This window comes from Neomonachus schauinslandi, chromosome 5 (genome assembly GCF_002201575.2).
Source record: "Neomonachus schauinslandi chromosome 5, ASM220157v2, whole genome shotgun sequence".
NCBI lineage: Eukaryota > Metazoa > Chordata > Mammalia > Carnivora > Phocidae > Neomonachus > Neomonachus schauinslandi.
In genome coordinates this window covers 51,729,939-51,751,733 of record NC_058407.1, presented here as the reverse complement: position 1 = coordinate 51,751,733, position 21,795 = coordinate 51,729,939, and the positions used below count along the sequence as shown (strand labels likewise).

Genomic DNA, 21,795 nt, shown 5'->3' with positions numbered 1-21,795 from the left:
TTTGGTTTAAGACCATTTCTTTTGCGGTCTAGAGTAGCATTTTGAAGAAGGGATTGTTTTTCACCATTTGTGTAGTAATTTGGAGACATGTGTATAGTTGAGGTGGGGCTAACATGAGGTGATCCTTTCACTGTTTCCATGCTCTCAGCACAGGCACCATGCCCCAGCACTCGGACGAGGACTTGATGTCGTGTCCAGCCTGTGTGTATTTGTGAATTCACGTTTCAGGATTAGTCACGTGAACTAGTGCTTCGGAGCACAGTCCAGTTGTGTAACAACCTTTGCAGACTAAAGAAGTTGTGTTGGGAAGATAGTAGTTAATTTTGAAGTTATTTCTAGACCATGGAGGATTTGGACTGTGATTTAACGCTAACAGGCAGTGACTTTGGTTGTGTGTCATGAGGCTAGGCAGGGGTTTACTAACCTGAAAGGAACTCCCCACCAACTTTTCAGAACATCTGAAATTCCCATGGGGACCAGGATCCTTAAGTCCTCTTTCATGATTTGTTTATATCTTTTCATGTTGACTGGAGGAAATTTCCATTTCCTAGTGGATGTTCGATTAATTCATCTAGTATCACTAGTGGTGGGACCCCCATGAAAATGGAACGTAGACATTACCGGTAAGTATTAGTGTACCTATGTGGCAAGGGGCTACGGATGGAAGTAAAGCCCGAGGGCTAGAGCACAATACTTGAGGCCCTTCCAAATCAGGCGTCACCTGGAGAGATCTGATGGCCAGGGCAATGGGGAGGGACAGGAAAATCAAATCAACCAGTATCTGCCAAGCACTTTCTACATGAAAGTCAATGCAGCAATTGTCCTCACAGACCATGAGAAAGAAAAATACAACATGGCCTTTTTGCTCAAGGAAGTTGCCATTACAAATAGTGTCTGGGAAAGAAATAATTATAATATTTATGGAATGTTTACTCTGTGTTAGGTATTAATCTAAATGCTATGTATGTGTTGTCTGATAATGCTCTCATCAACCCTATGAGATAGGCACAATGACTATATTCAGTTTACAGATCTGGAAACTGAGGCCCACGGGAATCCAAAGTCTTTGAAACTTAAGACCCAGGCATTCTTACTCCAGAGTCCTTGCTTTTAAGCGTTATGCAATATGGCCTCTTAGACAAATTTTTTTATATTTCAGGGCCTCTGGGAAAAGGTGAAAGAAAAATGTAAGAGTATGCTTGGTAGAGCACAATTTGTGATGCCAGATTTCTTCTACTCGTTACCTGAAATCTTATAAAATGTGAAATGTACAAAGAATCTTCTTGCTTGTTCTGAGATATTTGACCTAGGATAGCTTGGCAGGACTCTTATCACCCCAAACCTAAGTCTTCAATCTGATTTTAAATATTCTTCTTTAGGGCTAATCGGACCTAAGGGATTTTTTGTCGTTGTTATTGTCCTAAGTCTTTGCCAAGAAATACTTTATTTTTGGACTTTCTACCTGAAATGTGGACAGCTGAGCAGAGTTACTTAGTGGCCTTTGATCCCATTAGAGAGTTCTGAATTGGTGACCCAGATCCTTGGATGAAATTTGATACTAAAATAACACCAAACTGAAGACATAGGAGATTGCGGTGTAATGTATACGGTCAGAATAACCAAGACTTGAGGAAAATTAAATGAGTTTCATTTGGCGTCATTTGCTCACTTGTGACTTTTCTTTCACCCTCGAGTGATTCATAATCCACCTCTTCACATATCAGGGACACAGCAAAACATAAAGTCTCTAACTCCAATTTAAGGATTTTAGAAGTTAGCAGAGCTTGATAAACAGTAGTACTCTTTAACACGTCAAGAAGACCCAGTGACTAGTGCTGCTAATGAATTTGAATTCCTCAAAGTTCGGGTACTGCTCTGATGTCATCTTCCCACACTGTTTTATCTTTCAAGAGTTTTTGCTTCATCACATTTCGCCTTTTTTGAGGGAGGCCTGACCCAGTGACTGTCGTGGGTTTGCAGATGGACTGTGTTTCATCCAGATCCTAATATTTTCATTTTTTTAAGATTTATTTATTTATTTGAGAGAGAGAGAGGGAGGATGAGTGGAAGGGGCAAAGGGAGAGAGAATCCCAAGCAGACTCCACACTAAGCACAGAGCCCAGCGTGGGGCTCTATCCCATGACCCCGAGACCATGACCTGAGCTGAAAGCAAGAGTCAGATGCCCAACTTTCTGTTCCACCCAGGCGCCCTCCCTTACATTTTCTTAAGAGTGGCCTGTAGGACTTTCCTTTCTTCTCTCTCACCAGTGGCCAGCCTTCAGCACTTGTAGTAACTACTTGAGCTATTACACAGACACAGTATTTCAGCTTGTGTGTGGGTTTATTTAGCAAGTGTTTATTGGAAGCTTCCCATGTGCGCCAGCAGGACCTGGTCTAGCCAGGGAGGGAATGCCTCCTTAAATACCATACCATTGGTGCCTCACCTGCCCTCCCTAGTCCTGGCCTGGTTCCCAAGCACTGTGCAGGACACCAGAGTCACAGAGCTGGTAAAGATATGGCCCTTACCCCCAATGCGGACAGTCCAGTGAGGGACACGTAAATGATCCAGTGGATGTTGTTCTTGATTTAAACTGTAGATGAAGCCACACTACATTTTTTCCACTCTCTGTAGCTGACTACATCATGAACTCAAAACAGGAAGAAAATAAAAATTAATTTGGATATATCATTTCCTTTAAAATAACTTACAGATTTTGCTGGAAAAAATATTCAAATACTCATATATCAAAGTCACAGAATTAGCCCAGGGAAGCCTGTTTTGAATGCTGGTTATTTACCAACTGAGCGGAAGCGTAGAACTCTTTTTCATCTTAATGAAAATAATAAATGCAGATGAGCACCAGGTGTTGTATGGAAATGATGAATCACTAGATTGTACACTTGAAACCGATATTACACTGTATGTTAACTGACTGGAATTCAAATAAAAACTTGAAAAAAAAGTTAATAAATCCAGAAGCAAAAGTATATGGATGATGAGTGGCCTCACCATCTCACTGCTTTGAAAGTGCTTCCTTAAAGTTAAAATTATAGTCAGTCAAATATTATTTTGAAAGGGAGAGTTAATTTCTGTTTTGGTTTCTAACTTAGCTTTTCGGGAATCACAAAATTTCTTTGTGACAGTACTAAGATGGGATGCTGGAATTCATCTTTTTTTTTTTTTTTTTTAAGTAGGTTCCACACCCAGTGTGGAGTCCAATGTGGGGCTTGAACTCATGACCCTGAGATTTAAGACCTGAGCTAAAGTCAAGGGTCAGGCATTCAATCAACTGAGCCACCCAGGCGCCCCTATTTCTGATTCTTTAATGAATAATGCAACTAAGTAAAATTCTGTTCTGAAAACTTACTTTTTCTTTCTTCTTGATAAAGTCTGACTCAGATGGTGGGAGAGCCATTCAGACTCTACTTATTTGCCTCTACCCAGGCTCTGGTGACAGTTGGTGCACACATCTAGTATCTATAAAGGGCCATTTAGATAGAATCAAAAAGATAAGAAATAACTGTTGGCACGGATATGGAGTAAAGAGGACCCTCGTGCACTGTTGCTGGAAATGTTAATTGGTGCGGCCACTGCAGAAATCAGAATATTAAAAATAGAGGGGCACCTGACTGGCTTAGTAGGTGGAGCATGCGACTCTTGATCTTGAGTTTCATGAGTTCAAGCCAACATAGGATGTAGAGATTACTTAAAAATGAAATCTTTAAAAAAAAATTAAAAATACAAGTATCATATGATCCAGTAATTCTGCTATAGGTTATTTACCCAAAGAAAATGAAAACACTTATTCGAAAAGATATATGCACCCCTGTGTTTATTGTAGAATTATCTACAATAGCAAAGATACGGAAGCAACCCAAGGGTCCATTGATAGATGAATGGATAAAGATGTGGGGGGTGTGTGTGTGTATATATAGTAGAATATCACTGAGTCATAAGAAAGAATCAGATCTTGCCATTTGCAACAACATGGATGGACCAAGAGAGTATTATGCTAAGTGAAGTAAGTCAGACAAAGAAAGATAAATACCGTATGATTTCATTTACATCTGGAATCTAAAAAGCAAAACAAACAAGCAGAAACAGACCCATAAATGTAGAGAACAAACTGGTGGTTGCCACATGGGAGGGAGGAAGGGGGATGGGCAAAATGGGTGAAAGGGAGTGGGAGATAGAGGCTTCCAGTTATAGAATGAATAAGTTATGGAGATGAAAGATACAGCATAGGGAATATAAATGATACTGTAATACCATTGTGTGGTGACAGATAGTAGCTGCACTTGTGAGCACAGCATAACATACAGAGATGTTGAATCACTATGTTGTACACCTGAAACTAATGTAACGTGTGTCAACTATACTGTAATTAAAAAGAAAAAGGGCGGGGGGGTGCCTCACTGGCTCAGTCAGTAGAGCATGTGACCCTTGATCTCAGGGTCTTGAGTTCAAGCCCCATGTTGGGCACAGAGCTTACTTATTAAAAAAAAAAAGAAAGAAAAGAAAGGGGGCAGCTTGGTCAAAGATGTTTATTATTTAGGGGTATGCTGGCCTTCCATTGTATTATATACATTCTTCTATTTTCAGTCACTGGACTTTTTAAGATATAAATAATTTAGAAACAAGTTTCTATTACATTTTTAAATATTCTTAATTTCTTCTTAATTATAGAGCAAAGAGATTGCATTCCAACTTCATGAGGATCTGATGAAGGTTCTTAATGAACTCTATACGGTAAGCACGTAATCTTTCTTCTTTTGCAAGAATCCTTGGTTTAGAATTTTGGTTTGCAGAACACTACTCTTACTAGAATTTATTCTAAGCTAGGGTGTTGATGGATGCTTCTCTGGTTGAAATGTGGAACCAAGTGGATAGATGCACACTACTACATTTTGCCATGCCCTCTCAATTTGGGGAGACTGTATTCAAGTAAATATGTATATGAGTTAACACACTTTTAAGGAACTAGAGTATAAGTGTCCCATTAAGACATGTTTTTAACTGGTTGGATTATAGGTGATCTGTACATATATTGAATTCCAGAGTATTTTATTACCATTCTTGAATTAGCCATTCTGGGATTTGAGCAATTTAGAGTTGCTTTATTCTGTTACTTTAGTATTTTTCCCCATTTCAGTTAAATTGGTTAATGACCTAATATATTAAAATATATTAAAATTTGGGGGAGGTATATATTTTTCTCCTTGGCAATAATTTGCTTTTTTGAATTTAAATTTTATTCAGGTTACTGCCTATAATCATAAGAAATTAAATAATTTAAAGCTATTTTATTTAAAAAAAAAAAAAAACCAGTGAGGTTGCAGGTTGGAATTAGTCATATGTCCATGTAAATTTTTTTACACTTAATGAATGATCATATTATTAAACACAAATTCCTCCTGGAGAATATGACGAGTTTTTATTTTACAAGAGAGAATAACATAATGAGAAATGAGTAATATTAATTTGTTATAGCTATAGATATTTGCATTTTTATTGTACAAGATTATTTGAATTCTTAATAGGCAAATTAAACCTGAAACATTATTAACATGTTTCTTGATTTACAAATCCCATTTGTTCTTAAAAACCCATGTGTGTAAAATGCAGTTTTGTAAATTGTTTTTAATGCTCCATTGATACTTGCTAATTAAAAGACACTGTAGTTTTAAGCTTTTTATTTATAAAATGAGTCATATTCTTATAAAATTCACTTTCCAATTTTTTTGTACATATGTGATAAATTTGAATTTTTTAAATTTATAATAGAGGGAGGGGGGGGGGGGGGGGGGGGAGGGAGAGAAAGTCTTAAGCAAACTCCACACTGAGTGCGGAGCCCCACATGGGGATCAGTCTCACAACCCTGAGACCATGACCTGAGCCAAAACCAGGAGTCAGTTGCTTAACCAACTGCCACCCAGGTGCCCCGCTAATGAAATTGAGTTTTTGATGATAAAGGCCATTTATTAGCTCATGTTTTTTGTGTGATTTGTTAATTTCTGATACCCTAATTTGGCAACCATTTCTAGATTTAGAATTTATTTTTTATTTTTATTTTTTTTAAGATTTTATTTATTTATTTGACAGAGAGAGAGAGCACAAGCAGGGGGAACAGCAGAGGGAGAGGGAGAAGCAGGCTCACCAAGCAGGGAGCCCCATACGGGGCTCAATCCCAGGACCCTGGGATCATGACCTGAGCCAAAGGCAGATGCTTTTGGTGACTGAGCCACCCAGGCACCCCTAGATTTAGAATTTAAAAGTTAAGTGAGCATCATGCCTCTGAGACATCCAAAGAAGAAATTCTGTATCTTCTTCCATTGAACTGTTCTAAGATGAGAGCTCTGTGGCATTTTCCTTGTGGATCCCTTTGCTTAGACATTGTTTTGCCTAGAAATATAAATCAATCTCTAATACTTTAAAAAATAGATCTGCTGATTGTTATGACTTCATAGACAAGAGCATGTTGATTATGGTCTGAAGCTAGTAGTACTAGTCAAAGCAACAATGGCAAAGTAAACTTGGTTGTTGAATATGAGGAAAATCAGTAAAATGTGAAAATTTTATCTCAAAGAGGGATTTGCATAGTGAAATTTTTCCTGTATTAAGCCTATCAAATGGACTTACACATTTATCAGACTCTATGTAGATGAATCCAGTAAGCTGACTCAGAACTCTCATCCTTTTTTATCAGTCTGAAAGCCTAAGGGAGCCAGGTTCTAGAAAAGGCCACTTGGAGTTGAATGACCCTGTCAGAGTCATTTAACCTCTCAGGATGATCAGTTAAGGAACTAAGGGATAGTGGAGATGAACAGTGAGGTTCTAATTAGGTAGTCTGTAGATCACTTTAAACTCTTGGGAAAAAAATTCATCTTGGGGCATGTGGGTGGCTCAGTCAGTTGAGCATCTGACTGTTGATATTGGCCCACATCTTGATCTCGGGGTCGTGAGTTCAAGCCCCACATTGGATTCCACACTGGGTGTGGAGTCTACATTTGAAAAAAAATGATCTTAACCAGAGAGCATGCTCACCGAGGTCAGAGGTCATGTTCCTTTGGGAAAGACCTTCATATTACACACACACACACACACACACACAGAGTTTACTATAAAAGATGATGATGTTTGGTCTCTCTTGCACTTTAAATTCAGATACACAGGGCGCCTGGGTGGCTCAGTCGTTAAGCGTCTGCCTTCGGCTCAGGTCATGATCCCAGGGTCCTGGGATCGAGTCCCACATCGGGCTCCCTGCTCTGCCGGAAGCCTGCTTCTCCCTCTCCCACTCCCCCTGCTTGTGTTCCTGCTCTCGCTATGTCTCTCTCTGTCAAAAAAATAAAATAAAATAAAATCTTTAAATTCAGATACACAAATTCTGTCTTGTTGAAATGACATCTATTCATCATACATATTCAGCTTACATTCGGAAAGAAAAGATGAGGAGTATTTGAACAGGGGACCAGGAGTTGGGGGAATGTGGTTGAGGTTCCTTGCGCAACCACTGACTGGTCATGTGCAAATGACCATCTGAGTTATATCGTGCATAGAAGTTTGTACAACTGATGAGGTAATAATGATTGCTGAAGCAACAGATACAAAATATGTAGCCTTAAGCAACTGAGGATGCTATTTAATTGCCTTTTCTGACGCATATTCACTCCTCCCTTTTTTTTTTTATCCCTTGATACTCCTTGGGAGTCAAAACATTTTGAAAAGTACATTAACTTCCTTATACCAGCGGAGTTGGAGTGCTTTACTTTAAATTACAATCAACCTTAGTGGTGAGCCTTATGTGTGGACTTCCTGACCCAAAGATATTTCTCCCAGAGGCCTCTTGGTTATTCCAAACATTCCAAACATTCAGAAGGTTTTGTCTTAAATAAAATACAGACACCCAGAAAGAGTCAAAAGAAATGCCTTATGATCATTTATACCGTAGAGTGAACCATGTTTTATCAGATTCTTTGAGTACAGGTTGTGTGCCTCAGACATAAAGGCTGGACTTCCAAACAGGGGAGAGAGGATGGTGGCATCAGAGTGCCATCCAGAAGGGGAGGAAAGGCTTTGAAGACATGCATCCCCTTTTCTATATTTTTTCCTCAACCTTGCCTTTATTTGCAGAAACAGGGCCTCGGGATGATCATGTCTCACCTTGAAGACACGTAGGGCAGAGAGAGCAAATTCTGTTATTCAACTGTTGTGTTCTGTATTCAGGCCCTCACCAGATGCGATGAGGTTCACCCACATTGTTACGAAGACTAATTTATTTATTCAACAAACATCTTTTAAATGCCTGTTAACAGTACAAGGCACTTTGGGATACCCTGGGGATGTAGGTATGAATAAAAACAGGCCACATACTTCTTCCCAAGGCATTTATATTCTGGTGGGGAGAAACAGACAGTAAACAAATAAATGTATAGTATGGCAGGTATAAGCGTTAAGAGAAAAAATAAAGCTGAGTTAATACAGATGAGGCATTCAGAACACCGCCTGGCCCATAGTAAATGCTTAATAAATGTTAGTTGTAAGTGTCATCCTGGTCATGTCATCCTCTTCATCATTAGTGGAGTGGGGATGTTAACAGCTCCTTGTCTGTGGAGATCCGGGATGGTATCAACAGTAATTACACATGACTTTTACATATGTATATACACATATACATACGGTTTTTCCTCATAATGGATATATATTACTTTTGTACAAAAAAGAAAAAAGAAGGTAATTTCCCCTAAGAAAACCAAATCACTAGTAGATGTGAACAGGGCTGCCATCGGGTTAGTGGGGAGATGGAAAAGCAGAAACAGAACAAGGGTGACACGAAAAGTCAGAGGGGGCATTCAAAACAAAGTTTGCCTTTATCTGTCTGGTAAACAGTAGGTTAAAGTGCTAGATCTCTCTCCCCTGATACCAGAATCTCAAAAGGTTATGCTGCATTTTAGCAGAAAAACAATGAACTGTCCTCTATTAATATCTCTTTGCTTTGCAGCATTTTACTCAGCATTTTAAAAAACGAAGAGCTGACCGTCCTCAGTAAGCAAATTCTAACAAAGATTAACACAGACGGTTATGATAAATCCACATGAAATTGTTAATTATGTGTAATTGATCATCACACTCCCTATACATCAGTGACACACATGGCTAGCCAGAGTCAAGAGGTAATCTGTCCCCAGTTTCCATTAACATTATGGGGAAAGAACTGAGAAAATGAAGATTTATCCAGCCCTTATCATGAGGCAAGCGCATTATCCCATTCATTTCTTGCAGCAGCCTTATGAGGCAGGTATTACTAATCCCAGTGTAACAAATGGGAACTGGGGCTCAGAATGATTAGCTCAGGATCACACAGTTAATAAATGCTCCAAAATCTAAACCCAACCTCCGTTGTCCACCTGACAGCTGCCTTAGGGAAGGATGTGCAGGGCAGGTGGGGAAAGGAAGGGTGGAACGTGATCTAATAGATAAACTCATAGGTAAAACTCACACTGCATGCTCTCCTGCACACTTGTAAAAATTTATTCGAGCTTTCCAGACAGTCCGGGTGGGGTTACAGAATGGGAAACCCAAATGGCTTTGCACTTTAAGCTTTAATGTTGGGGTATGTTCATTTGGAGTGCCTCTTTAAGATACAGTCTTTCATTTATCTTTAATGTTATATGTGTCAACACCACCTGTGCAGCTGTGTGTTCATACACAGTGATTACTGCTAAGGATCTATTACTGGATACTCCATTCACCTTTGTTTCCTCCTTCTGAACTGCACTTCTGATTTGCCTAACAAATGTAAATAGAAAATGGAAAAGCTGTCCCAGTACCAAACCCAGAGGCCACTGAGCATCTTCTATGGAATTTGGAAAATGGGGTTGCTGCATGCACACAAGATATCCACCCTGGCCTTTACACATCTTTGAACCACTTATCTCTTTAAAATGTTAAAATAAAAAGCTAATTATTTTTTAGAAGGGATGAGAGGGAAGACACTGTTTATTATTTCAAGCCCTTCCTTGAAGACTCCACCTCAGAGGACTGCTGAGGAAAGCTTTCTTGGCTGGCTTGTGAGCCTCCCACGAACCAGGAGCTAATGCATTCTTCCATAACAAAGAAACATGCCCAAGGCAAGGTTGGAAAGTCATTCCGAAAGAGCCCAAGATACTCACCACCCCATATCAGAAGATTTTTCCCTGAGCCTCAAAGAGGGTTTTTATTTATTTATTTTTTTGGCTAAGTATTTATTTTAGCTTGAGGGCATTTTAAGTATTTGAAATATATATCTTTGTAGTGAAAATGAAAATTCATTCCTTTGAGGGGCGCCTGGGTGGCTCAGTCGTTAAGCGTCTGCCTTCGGCTCAGGTCATGATCCCAGGGTCCTGGGATCGAGCCCCGCATCGGGCTCCCTGCTCGGCGGGAAGCCTGCTTCTCCCTCTCCCACTCCCCCTGCTTGTGTTCCCTCTCTCGCTGTGTCTCTCTCTGTCAAATAAATAAATAAAATCTTTAAAAAAAAAAAAAAAAAAAAAGAAAATTCATTCCTTTGAGATGGACTACAAAAAGGTCTCGTCTCAGAACAAAACACTGAGCAAAGAGAAATAAGGTAGAAAAGATATGTAAAAGGCTCCAAAATTGAAAACCTCTTGGGAATACCACATTCTCCATGATGCCACCTGGAAAACTTTCTAAAAAAGCGATCTATTTAGAGATCTTGGGCTGACAAAGTGTTCACATATATCCTTCTGGCATATTATAACTAGACACTTCAATGGAAAGAGAGAGAGAGAGGTGTTGGAATCAGATGACTCTGCCAACTTCTGAATTCTACTCTTGGGGTTGACACAGAGAGATTAAGTTAGCTAATTTAGCTTGGCTTCATTTTCCGCCCAAAATGTTTGGGTTAATAAAATTTTTTCCATTGCGTGAGTCTCTGAGGACAGCTGTTTGATAAAGAACTTTATACACAGATGCCTTTTAGGACACCCTGCTAATTATTGAAGCCAGATGATCCCAAGTGCCTGCTTGGAATCTTCATTTTCTCTCTGAGATTTGAGATTTAGTTATGGTTGGTGCTTATGAACTACAAGTAAGACTGTCTTCTAAAAGAAGTGAGCAATATGAACTGGAAAAAAAATTATTTGGCTTAGAAATGAAAGAAAATATTAGAAAGTATAGTTCAGGAAAAACAAAAAATTTCTAAATAATGTGTCATACCAAGAATTCTTCTCAAAGAGTATTTTATCCTATTACATTCTAAAATACAGTATTATGACTTTTTTTTTTTTTAAAGATTTTATTTATTTATCTGAGAGAATGGGAGACAGAGAGCATGAGAGGGGAAGGGTCAGAGGGAGAAGCAGACTCCCCGCCGAGCAGGGAGCCCGATGTGGGACTCGATCCCGGGACTCCAGAATCATGACCTGAGCCGAAGGCAGTTGCTTAACCAACTGAGCCACCCAGGCGCCCCAGTATTATGACTTTTAAGTAATTACAGTGCTTTAGTGCTTTACACTTAATCAGAGTGTTTTGTTTTTATTGGGTAAAGTATTTAGCTTTGTTTATCATTGCTTATCAAACCCAAAGGTATAGAGCTAATGCATTCTTCCATTTACGTAGAATACATATACGTAGAATAAATTAGGGGCATTTTGCTTGGATTTATTGTCTCCAAGTGGACCAGAAATGTTCACCTGTGAAAATGTACAAATCATGTGGCAGAAATCAAGATCTAAATCACTTGTATCCATTTCAACATATCTTAATACATGATTTTGTGACTCACATGATTATCTGAATTTCATCCTACTGTAGGCTGATTGTAGAATTGTAGACTGTAGAATTTTAAGCGCTGAATGGCCCTTTAGAAATAATCAAATTAACCTCCTCATTTAAGGAGAATATTACAGAGACTCAGATTAAGTGATTAACTGAAGCCCCAGGTTGTACCTGAAACCCAGGTTTTATTTTGATTCAGATTAGTAAATAGTTTCCTATGGGGGCTGCTTCAAGTGAGAGTTCCCGGTCAGGCTTCCCAATCTAGAAGATTAAAGCTCAACCAGAACATAATAACAGCTAACTTTTGTCAGGTACCATTCTAAGCACTTTACATTAATTAGCTTTTTAAATTCCCCCAACAGCCCTCAACGGGTAGGTGAGGCACAGGAGAGGTTGATATATTGCTGAAGGTCACAAAGCTAGGAAGTCTCAGACCAGGCACACACTGTAATCTCTTTTTTACTAACCTAAGGTTATTGTGTACCAACAGAGGTTCAGGCAGAGGGTTTGGAGATCCAAAGAGAATTTGAGACACATTGAGGACTAAGAAAAGTTCTGAGAGGAAAAGGTAAAAATGGACAGGATTTCAGTAATAGGAGAGAGGGAGAGGGGGTGGGGAGGGTTTTGGAGGCAAAAGGAGCAATGTGAGCCAGTGCATATAATTTGGAAGAACTCGAGGCATATTCATAGAATTTCCTTCTGGACCCGTATCTAGAGAGAAAGGACAAGTCAGGAGTTGAAGGATTTCAAGTACCAAAATGAAATTGTCGTGAACATAAGGCAGCAAAAAATGGTTAGACATCTAGGGCGCCTGCGTGGCTCAGTCAGTTAAGCATCTGCCTTTGGCTCAGGTCATGGTGTGTGTGGGGGGTGGGGTGGTTCTAGGATTGAGCCCCACATTGGACTTCCCGCTCCTCGGGGAGTCTGCTTCTCCCTCTCCCTGCCACTCCCCCTGCTTGTGCTCCCTCTCTGCCAAATAAAGAAAAAAAATCTTAAAAAAAAAAATGGTTAGACATCTTGTCAAAAGCCTTCGAAAACTCAAAAAGCTTCTTTGCACAGATTAAGGCCTTTCGCCTTCCTTCTCTGTTCCCCTCACCCTTTTATTTTTTTAAATAAATGGAATGAGATGAATTAGATTTGAGGCACAGGATATGTTTCAAATTCCAAACCATTTTTCATTGAAAGAAAAGGATTCTAATACCAGTGTTTCCCCATTGTAGTTGATACTGCAATTCTAAGCATTGTAGGGCTTTCATTTTATGATTCCAAGTGTCTTCTGTCCTCAGTTTAAATATTTCCTGTACTAGGGTGCCTGGGTGGCTCAGTGGTTAAGCATCTGCCTTCTGCTCAGGTCATGATACCAGGGTCCTAGGATCGAGTCCTGCATCGGGCTCCCTGCTCAGTGGGGAGTTTGCTTCTCCCTCTCCCACTCCCCCTGCTTGTGTTCCCTCTCTCGCTATCTTTCTCTCTCTCTCAAATAAATAAAATCTTTAAAAATTTTTTTTCACTTTAAAAATAAATAAATATTTCCTGCACTGAACCTTGTAACTTAAATGTCTAACGTACACACAGAATGCAGTAGCCGGCCCGCAGGGGTGCAAGAGCCCCTGGCTCTGGGGGTCCCAAACAGACCCGGTTCAGCCACTCTCCACTGACACAATCCAAAGGCAGAGAAATGAATGGTGGTGAAACAGGAAAGGAATTTATTGCAGTGAGGCCAGAACCAGGAAGGCAGTAACTAGCGTCTCAAAGACTGGCTCCAAAGTGCCAAAAATACTTCTAGGTTTCTACCAGGAGAATGTGGGGCAAAGGTGGGTGGGTACGTGCAGGTGGGCAGTGAAGGTCAAATACATCACTGCCTTGGAGTCAATCAACAGATGGGGTCTTGCTGGTTCAAGACAGCCCTTATCCTTGAAGGGGTAGTTTTGCTTCCCGTCAGGGAAGGCTTTGCCCTTAGGTCTTCCACCTGAGCCAAGAGGCTAGCCAGGAAGAACCCCGCTAGCAAGTGTGTGGTCAAAAGGGAAGCAGCTAATGTCCTCTTTCAATGTTGGAGGCATGTGAAACATTTCCCTGAAAAGAATTAAGTATTTAATATTGCAGGAGACTTTTGAAATTCTAGTAAATTCTTTGGCTTTTCATTTTACATATACTTTCTCCCTCAACACTGCCAACTACTTTAACCTTTCCCATTGTCACTCTGCCACTGTGTTCAGGGTGGCCCTGGTTAATAAGTATTCCAGGTGGCAGCTCTTGGGTATTTTTTTCAGTAGATTAAACTTGTATTTCAGTGCCTCTGAAGACTGGCTCAAAACCCCTTTTGAAACAAGGGCTTTCTGAATGGCCTTCTCTATCACTGATTTTTCTCTCTTGACTTGTTGGGCAAGGATTAAGTCTCTCTGCCACTCTGTTCCTTTGATGCATAAAACAAAGACCATCCCTCTGCTCTCAGCCTCTCAGGTGTGAAAATAAACAAGTCAGCCTCAGTGGGGCTGAGGCCATTGTGGGCTTAAAGGATGTGAAAGAAGAGTGTTTCATTTATTATAATAGCATCCATTAAGCATTCACTGTGTGTCTGTTACCCCTGCAAGTGCTTGACACGTATTCATTCATTTTATCTCCACAACAGCCTTACAGGTACTATTCTTATTCCCAATTAGAGGTGAGGAAACATTCTAAAAGGCGGAACATTTGATCCCAGGTAGCTGGCGCCTGAGTTTAACTATTAGAGCTGGTGAGAAATGAAACGGGCTGTCTTTTAAGACCCTGCTCTCCATCTTCGGAGGATGGTTGCCCAGCAAGTATGTGGAGGAGGCCTGTGATCTATAATATCCTAGGATTTATGGAATGCAGTTATTCGGCGTTTGTCCCAAATTTCAGAGTCTATTCCCTGTTTCTAAGTCAGTTAAATGGAAAGCGCTAAAAGCATTGTTGCCTCTACTGTAGAGTTGTTATATAGGATCATCTCTACTGCATCCAAGTAATGCACACCCAGTAGCTGGGAGGGGCCTTTCAACAAATATATAGGCCCTGGAAATGCATCGATGACAAGCACACAGCCCTGTCACCAGTGAACTAGACTAGTGAGATATTTCCATTTTTGGTGTTAGATACTGGGCTAGGTAAAGAGACAGGTCTCCACAGCTCTGTGCAAAGCCCAGAGTCACCTGGGAGACTCCTAGAGCCCATGACACCTGATTTTAGTGATAAAGGAAGCGTGGGAAGGGTGTTCCAAAAAGCAATTAGTACATGAGGGAAAGCACAGATGTGTCAAACCACATTGCCTGTGCAGGGAACTCCATGTGCTTGAACATTGCCAGAGCATTAGCAAATCACTGATGTAAAAATGAAGGGAGTAGTACATTGGACTTTGTAAAAAATCCTCTGCCCTTTCCACCACATGAAGTACTTGAGAGACAAGGAAAATATCCTTCACAAAATCAGGATTTTTGGTGACAGTGACATTTAATTCATGTTAGAAATCTCTGATAGGGCACCTGGAGTCCCAGGATCGGGTCCCGCTTCGGGCTCCCTGCTCGGCGGGGAGTCTCCTCCCTCTGACTCTCCCCCCTCTCGTGTGCTCACTCTCTCATTCTCTCTCAAATAGATAAATAAAAAAATTTTTTTAAAAATTGTGAAGTGGAAAGATATTATACCACATTAATTGCTCTCATGAAAAATTACTCTTAGGCACTAATGAACTGGTATCAATCTATAAAGAATAAAATGTTACTGGATTTCTAGTAATAGAATGTAATGGAATCAAGTAGGACAAGGCCTATTCGTGGTACATAGTAGGGGGCTCAAGAAATGTTTGCTGAATATGAATGTTCATCGAGAGTTCATAAACAAAACCAATAACCCCTAACTGTGACTCAAAGACTTAAATTAGAAACCGCCTGTAGTGACTGTTGCAAATAGAGCTAGGACAGATTAAGATTAATAAGTACGGTTCACTCTTGTTACAGATAGAAACATTTTCTTTTTAATAAAGCATAAAATAATTTATCTTCTTTAGGATAAATTAGTCATTTTTTATTAAAAATTTTTATTAAAGTAGCAAAATCTTGTTAAACTAATTGTAATTTATATTGCCACTTTAAAGTTGTTAAATTTAGCATTTTGAAAAAGATGACTAATGCCCTGTTTTAACTCAAATATTGCAATAAAAAAATAAAAGCATGTGGCAAATCTGTGTATCACCCCCGCACCCACCAAAGAGTTCTTGGGTTTTCCTCCTTGATGAGCACTTGATGATTGATCACTAATCAGCTTGGGAGCTAATTAAAGTCACTAGAGTGATAGATATCCTGGAATAAGGTTCATCAGTATAACGGTGTGTTAGACTATCCAGGCATTGTTCATTTCTAGATATTTTCTGTGCAACAGAGCAGATGAGTTATGGCCTCAGAGCCCATGGAGGATTGTAGGAGGAATCCTACATTTTCAGCGTAGCATGATGTACTACTTGCTGCCTCAAATCAACGAAAGCAGGAGATAATTAGTATAATTTGTTGTTACACTGGCTTTTCCTTTCGGTTAAAATTTATCTGCCATTTACCCTGACACTGAAAAAAATCAATCCCTTTAGCCACTGAGAAGTATTTTACACACACACACACACACACTCAAATCATAAATTCTTATGGTATTTAGTTGTTGCAAGATTAGTATCTGAAATCATGGACTCACAGAATTTTAGAGTTGGAGAAGGCCTGGGGGATCATGTGGTCCAACCACCCCCGCCCCCTTGGGCTCGCAGAGATGAGTAGTCTTGCCCCCAGGTCAAATGGGTGGGGCATGGGTGGATTGAGGGCTCACACCCTTGGGTATCTGAGACTCGAATGCTCCTTCCCCTAACACAGGCTCTTGAAGCTGGAGAAGAAAACAGTCAATTTACAACAGAAAACAAAAACATTAATGATGGCATGGATTCTATTTTCCTATAGACTGCTAAATGCCATTCTATATTATTTCCTCTGAGCTTCATCAACTCTTCTCCTTTTAGCAGGATATTATTAAAATCCTCTTAGAAAGAAGACTTCTAGTTACACGATCAGTTTTTTCTTCCAATTTGGCCTCTCTCTGGTTTGTACTTTTTCTTTCATTCCGTACTTTTCAAGGTGTTTTGAGAGGCACAGTTTGGTTGTCCCCCTAATTTTGGTTATGTAGGGAGACCTCATATTGTCATCTCTAATAGATAAGACTCATACTGAGGGTCGGAAAGGCTGAGGTTACGGCCAGCAAAGCGAGGATCAAAATCCAGGTTTATTGGATTTCATAGACCTAAGCTCTTTCCATTGAAATAGTGCCCTTTATAATTACTCCTGAAACAAAATCTTTAACATTACACTAAACATAATATAATTATTTTTTAAATTTTCTTTAGCCATATTTCTTCCCGTTGCATATGTCTTCTCTATTTTCCCTTGTGTTTATTCTCTGCGTTTCTGTTGCCCTGTCTTTTGGTTGGTTGGCAGGCCCTAGGCAGCGAGGTCCAGAGTCTCAGATAATGCCTTTTGTTCAAAGCATTTGTTTGAATTATAAATATAATTTGATGGTAAATTCAGACTGTTGTACTGATTTCATTTCAGTGGAGCCACAACATACCTCAAGTTTTCCTTGATAAACTAGCTGTAAAGACAGCATCTCATGCTATTTAATTGTCCATCTTGATCTATTTGCTCATTCTAAAGAGCTTTGCTAAAATTCTTAACGTATACATAAATGGCATAAATGGAAATATCACCAGTTTCCTTCCCTTTACCTCTATTAGAAATGATAATCTTGGGGAGCCTGGCTGGCTCAGATGGTTAAACGTCTGCCTTCGGCTCAGGTCATGTTCCCAGGGTCCTGGGATCGAGCCCCACATCAGGCTCCTGGCTCATCGGGGAGCCTGCTTCTCCCTCTCCCTCTGCCTCTCTCCCTGCTAATGCTCTCTCTCTCCCTCTCTGTGTCTCAAGTGAATAAATAAAATCTTTTAAAAAAAATAATAATCTTGGGGTGCCTGGCTGGCTCAGTTGGTAAAGCATGAGACTCTTGATCTTGGGGCTCTAAGTTTGAGCCCCACATTGGGTGTAGAGATTACTTAAAAATAAAATCTTAGGAGCGCCTGGGTGGCTCAGATGGTTAAGCATCTGCCTTCGGCTCAGGTCATGATCCTAGGGTCCTGGGATCAAGCCCCATGTCCAGCTCCTGGCTCAGCGGGGAGCCACTTCTCCCTCTGTCTCTCCCCCTGCTCGTGCTCTCTCTCTCTCTCTCTCTGTATCTCTGTGTCTCGAATGAATAAATAAAATCTTTGAAAAAATAAATAAAATAAAAAAATAAAAGCTTAAAAAAAAAGAAAGAAATGATATCTTTCCAGTCATGGAGAAATCATTATCTGTTTTTTTTTTAAGATTTTATCTATTTATTCATGAGAGAGAGAGAGAGAGGCAGAGGCAGAGGGAGAAGCAGGCTCCCCGCAGAGCAGGGAGCCCAATGCGGCACTCGATCCCAGGACCCTGGGATCGAGCCCCACATCGGGCTCCCTGCTTGGTGGGGAGCCTGCTTCTCCCTCCCCCTATACTGTTCCCCCTGCTTGTGCTCTCTCGCTCTCTTTGTCAGATAAATAAAATCTTAAAATAAAATGTGTTGTGATAGGGGTGCCTGGATGGTTCAGTCAGCTAAGTGTCCAGTTAAGCATCCAGCTCTTGGTTTCGGCTCAGGTCATGATCTCAGGGTCCTGGGTTTGAGCCCCGAGTCAGGCTCTGTGCTCAGTGTTGAGTCTGCTTGAGATTCTCTCTCTCCCTCTCCCTCTGTCCCTGCCCCCCCCACATGCACAAGCTCTCTCTTTCTCTCTCCCTCAAAAATAAATTTTTAAAAAATGTTTTATGATCGGGGCGCCTGGGTGGCTCAGTCGTTAAGCGTCTGCCTTCGGCTCAGGTCATGATCCCAGGGTCCTGGGATTGAGCCCCGCATCGGGCTCCCTGCTCGGCGGGAAGCCTGCTTCTCCCTCTCCCACTTCCCCTGCTTGTGTTCCTGCTCTCATTGTGTCTCTCTCTGTCAAATAAATAAACAAAATCTTTAAAAAAAAAATGTTTTATGATCATTTTTTTCAAATATCAGTAACTGATATTTACTGTACACTTATTATATGTCAGGCTTTTTGTGCTCTTTACACGTGTGGACACCTTTAATCCTTCTAACTACCCTATGCATGCCATGAGTAAGAATGTTATGCTGGTTTTACAGTGAGGAAACCGAGGCACAGAAAGGTGAAGTTGCTTGCCCAAGATTACACAGTAAGTGCAGAAGTAGGACTTGAACCCAAGCAGTCCATTCTGTGAGTCTAAGCTCTAACCACCAGTATACTCTCTCAAAGTTGAGTTCTCCCTATGTTATTTTGCATATACAATGGAATTTTGTAAATTCTGCTTTCATTGACCTGTGGAGAGCCATATCAGCCTAGGAAGAGGAGATGGATTTATGGGAGTTCATCATCGTGTCTGTCCTACAGACCACTCAGTACCTCAGGGATCAGCAACTTTTCCAGCCCTAATGCCACGAATGAGAATAAACAACAATGGCCTGTACCTCTTAGCTTAGAGCCTAATACGAAGCCAGGTAATCTGGCTCCAGAGCCCACACACTTACTTCTACATCAGACTTTAGGAACTGTCAAGAATCAAAACTCTCCATTCTGTTATGTGCTTCTATGCATTCTCTCATTTAATTCCCATTTTACCTCAGAGGAACTAGGGCCCAGAAAAGTTAAGAAGCTTGCTGGCTAGTAAGTGGTAGCACAGGAACTCAAATCCGGTTCTTCCTAGTCCGGAGGCTATTCATCAACAGGGTTGGCTTAGTATCCCACAGAGCAAGAAGGCTCAAGATTACAGGTGGAAGGATCCTGGCATGCAGTGGTAATGAGTGTTCCCTGACAGATACTTCCCGCCTGCTGCCCCTGTCCAAAATAAGCCTTTGGAAGGGCGCCTGGGTGGCTCAGTCAGTTAAGCGTCTGCCTTCGGCTCAGGTCATGATCCGAGTGCTGGGATTGAGCCCTGCGTCAGGCTGCTGCTTGGTGGGGAGCCTGCTTCTCCCTCTGCCACTCCCCGCCTGCTTGTGCTCTTTCTGTCTCTCAAATAAATAAATAAAATCTTTAAAAATAATAATAATAAAATAAGCCCTCGGAGACACAGCACGGCCAAGCAGAGCCCATAACCTGGCCTGAGGCTGTGCAGCCCCTGGAGGGGCCAGGTTCCTTGCAACACAGCCCCTGGGGCTCAGCGTAGGGTGGCCCGGGGGCCCTGCTTTCCCGGGGAACCCAAGAACTTGTTGGGAAACAACAGGAATGGGCTTTCAAGGCTGTGGCCTTAACTTGGTGGTAGTCTGGCACTTGCAGAAACTCAGTTATAATTCGAGCCTTGTCATGTACTGATTGTAGAAAAGAGATCTTTATCTTAGGATGCTGACAATTAAGGAAACCCCAAAAATGTAGTTTCTCAGAAGAGCTTTTAGTGATTGATGGAGTTAGTAAACCAGCAGGCTATGTATGGAATTAGGAAATATTGTCACTGACATACTGCTTTTCATTTCCTCTCAGCCCAGCCTCCACACCTTTCTTTTCTCAGGGGCCATGAACTCCAATGCTAACTGTATCTCCCGGTGATTTAGAGCTATTTATCATCTCATTAGTCCAATCCCAGGTATTTTATTGGCAATGCTATTTTGGATGCTGGGGAGGGAGAAGAATAATGCCAGGCACATACTAGGTATTTAGTAAATATTAGTTAAATGACTATATGAATGGACAAGCTGACTGTAAAATGTCCTCCTGCCCTTCATTTGTTTCTCACCAAATGCCTATTTTACTCCCACTGTCTAAAGGCAGTATCAAGAATCCAAAGGGTAGGGGCGCCTGCGTGGCTCAGGCGGTTAAGCGTTTGCCTTCGGCTCAGGTCATGATCCTGGGGTCCTGGGATTGAGCCCCACATCCAGCTCTCTGCTCAGCGGAGAGCCTGCTTCTCCCTCTCCCTCTGCCTGCCACTCTGCCTGCTTGTGCTCTCTCTCTCTTTCTCTGTCAAATAAATAAATAAAATCTTAAAAAAAAAAAAAAGAATCCAAAGGGTACGCAAGACCCTGCTGGTGCCCTAGCTGAACTTAAGGACAGTCCATGATACTGGATGATACACACAGGTGTCTATGACACGTGCAGAGAGTCAGGAGTACTGTCAACAAGAAGGTCTCAGCAGTTGGAAGAACACAGTAGCTCTGGTTGGGGAGCCAGGGAACACTTAGCAGTAGGTGAAATCTGAACTTGCCTTGAAGGATGAGTCAAAACGTTAGGACAAGGTACCTGGGGAGGACGTCGCAGGCAGTGGGCTTGGCTTGGGAGAAGGCCACAGAGGCCGGAAAGCACACATTCTGAGGAGGGAGCGTCAAGTGATTGACTTAGAGTAGTGCACAAAGTGCTATCTGGGCCAGTGTTAGGACCGGACCGGGAGGGTGTTGAACTCCATGGCGGAAGGAGATGTGTCAAGTCTAAGAAAAGGTCAGACAGAGTAAGAACAGGGAAAATGCCCTGTGGCTGTTATCCTGGATTCTCTTTCTTTCCCTTCCCTCCTGTTTTATGCTAAATGAGGTTACTTCACACCCCAAACCCTCCTGCATATCTTCATCAAATTGCTGCTAAGATACTGCTTTGACCATACCGTTTACACCTCTGTGGATTCACGAACCCCTATAGAATATATTTTTTAAAACTTTCTGGTTGAGGTTTCAAGGCTCTCCTGATCTGGCCCATGACAACTTCTGCAGTCTTATCCTCCAGCCCAGTTACCCAACCATCCACTGGTCAAGCCCTTTCCTGGAGCCCCTTCTTGAAGTGGTTGTCTATGCATGCCTACCATACCTGTGTGTTCCCCCTACTCCAAATACCTTTGCTGGTACTATTCCTCCAACTTGAATGTCCTCTCCCTTCATCTGTGTCCATCAGACTCTCCAAGGCCCATTTTTTAATCTCCCAAAATTTAAGCTCTTAGAAGTAG

At 41.2% G+C, this 21,795-nt stretch overlaps 1 protein-coding gene across 2 annotated transcripts in view; it reads left to right on the top strand.

Moving 5' to 3' along the window:
- Nucleotides 1–21,795, top strand: part of SRGAP1 (SLIT-ROBO Rho GTPase activating protein 1) — a 264,777-nt gene that overhangs the window by 156,507 nt on the left and 86,475 nt on the right. For both annotated transcript variants that reach the window (XM_021678635.1, XM_021678634.1), the window contains exon 4: nt 4,688–4,750. In XM_021678635.1, the coding sequence (XP_021534310.1) occupies nt 4,688–4,750 (63 nt within the window). The remainder of the gene's footprint in view (nt 1–4,687; nt 4,751–21,795) is intronic.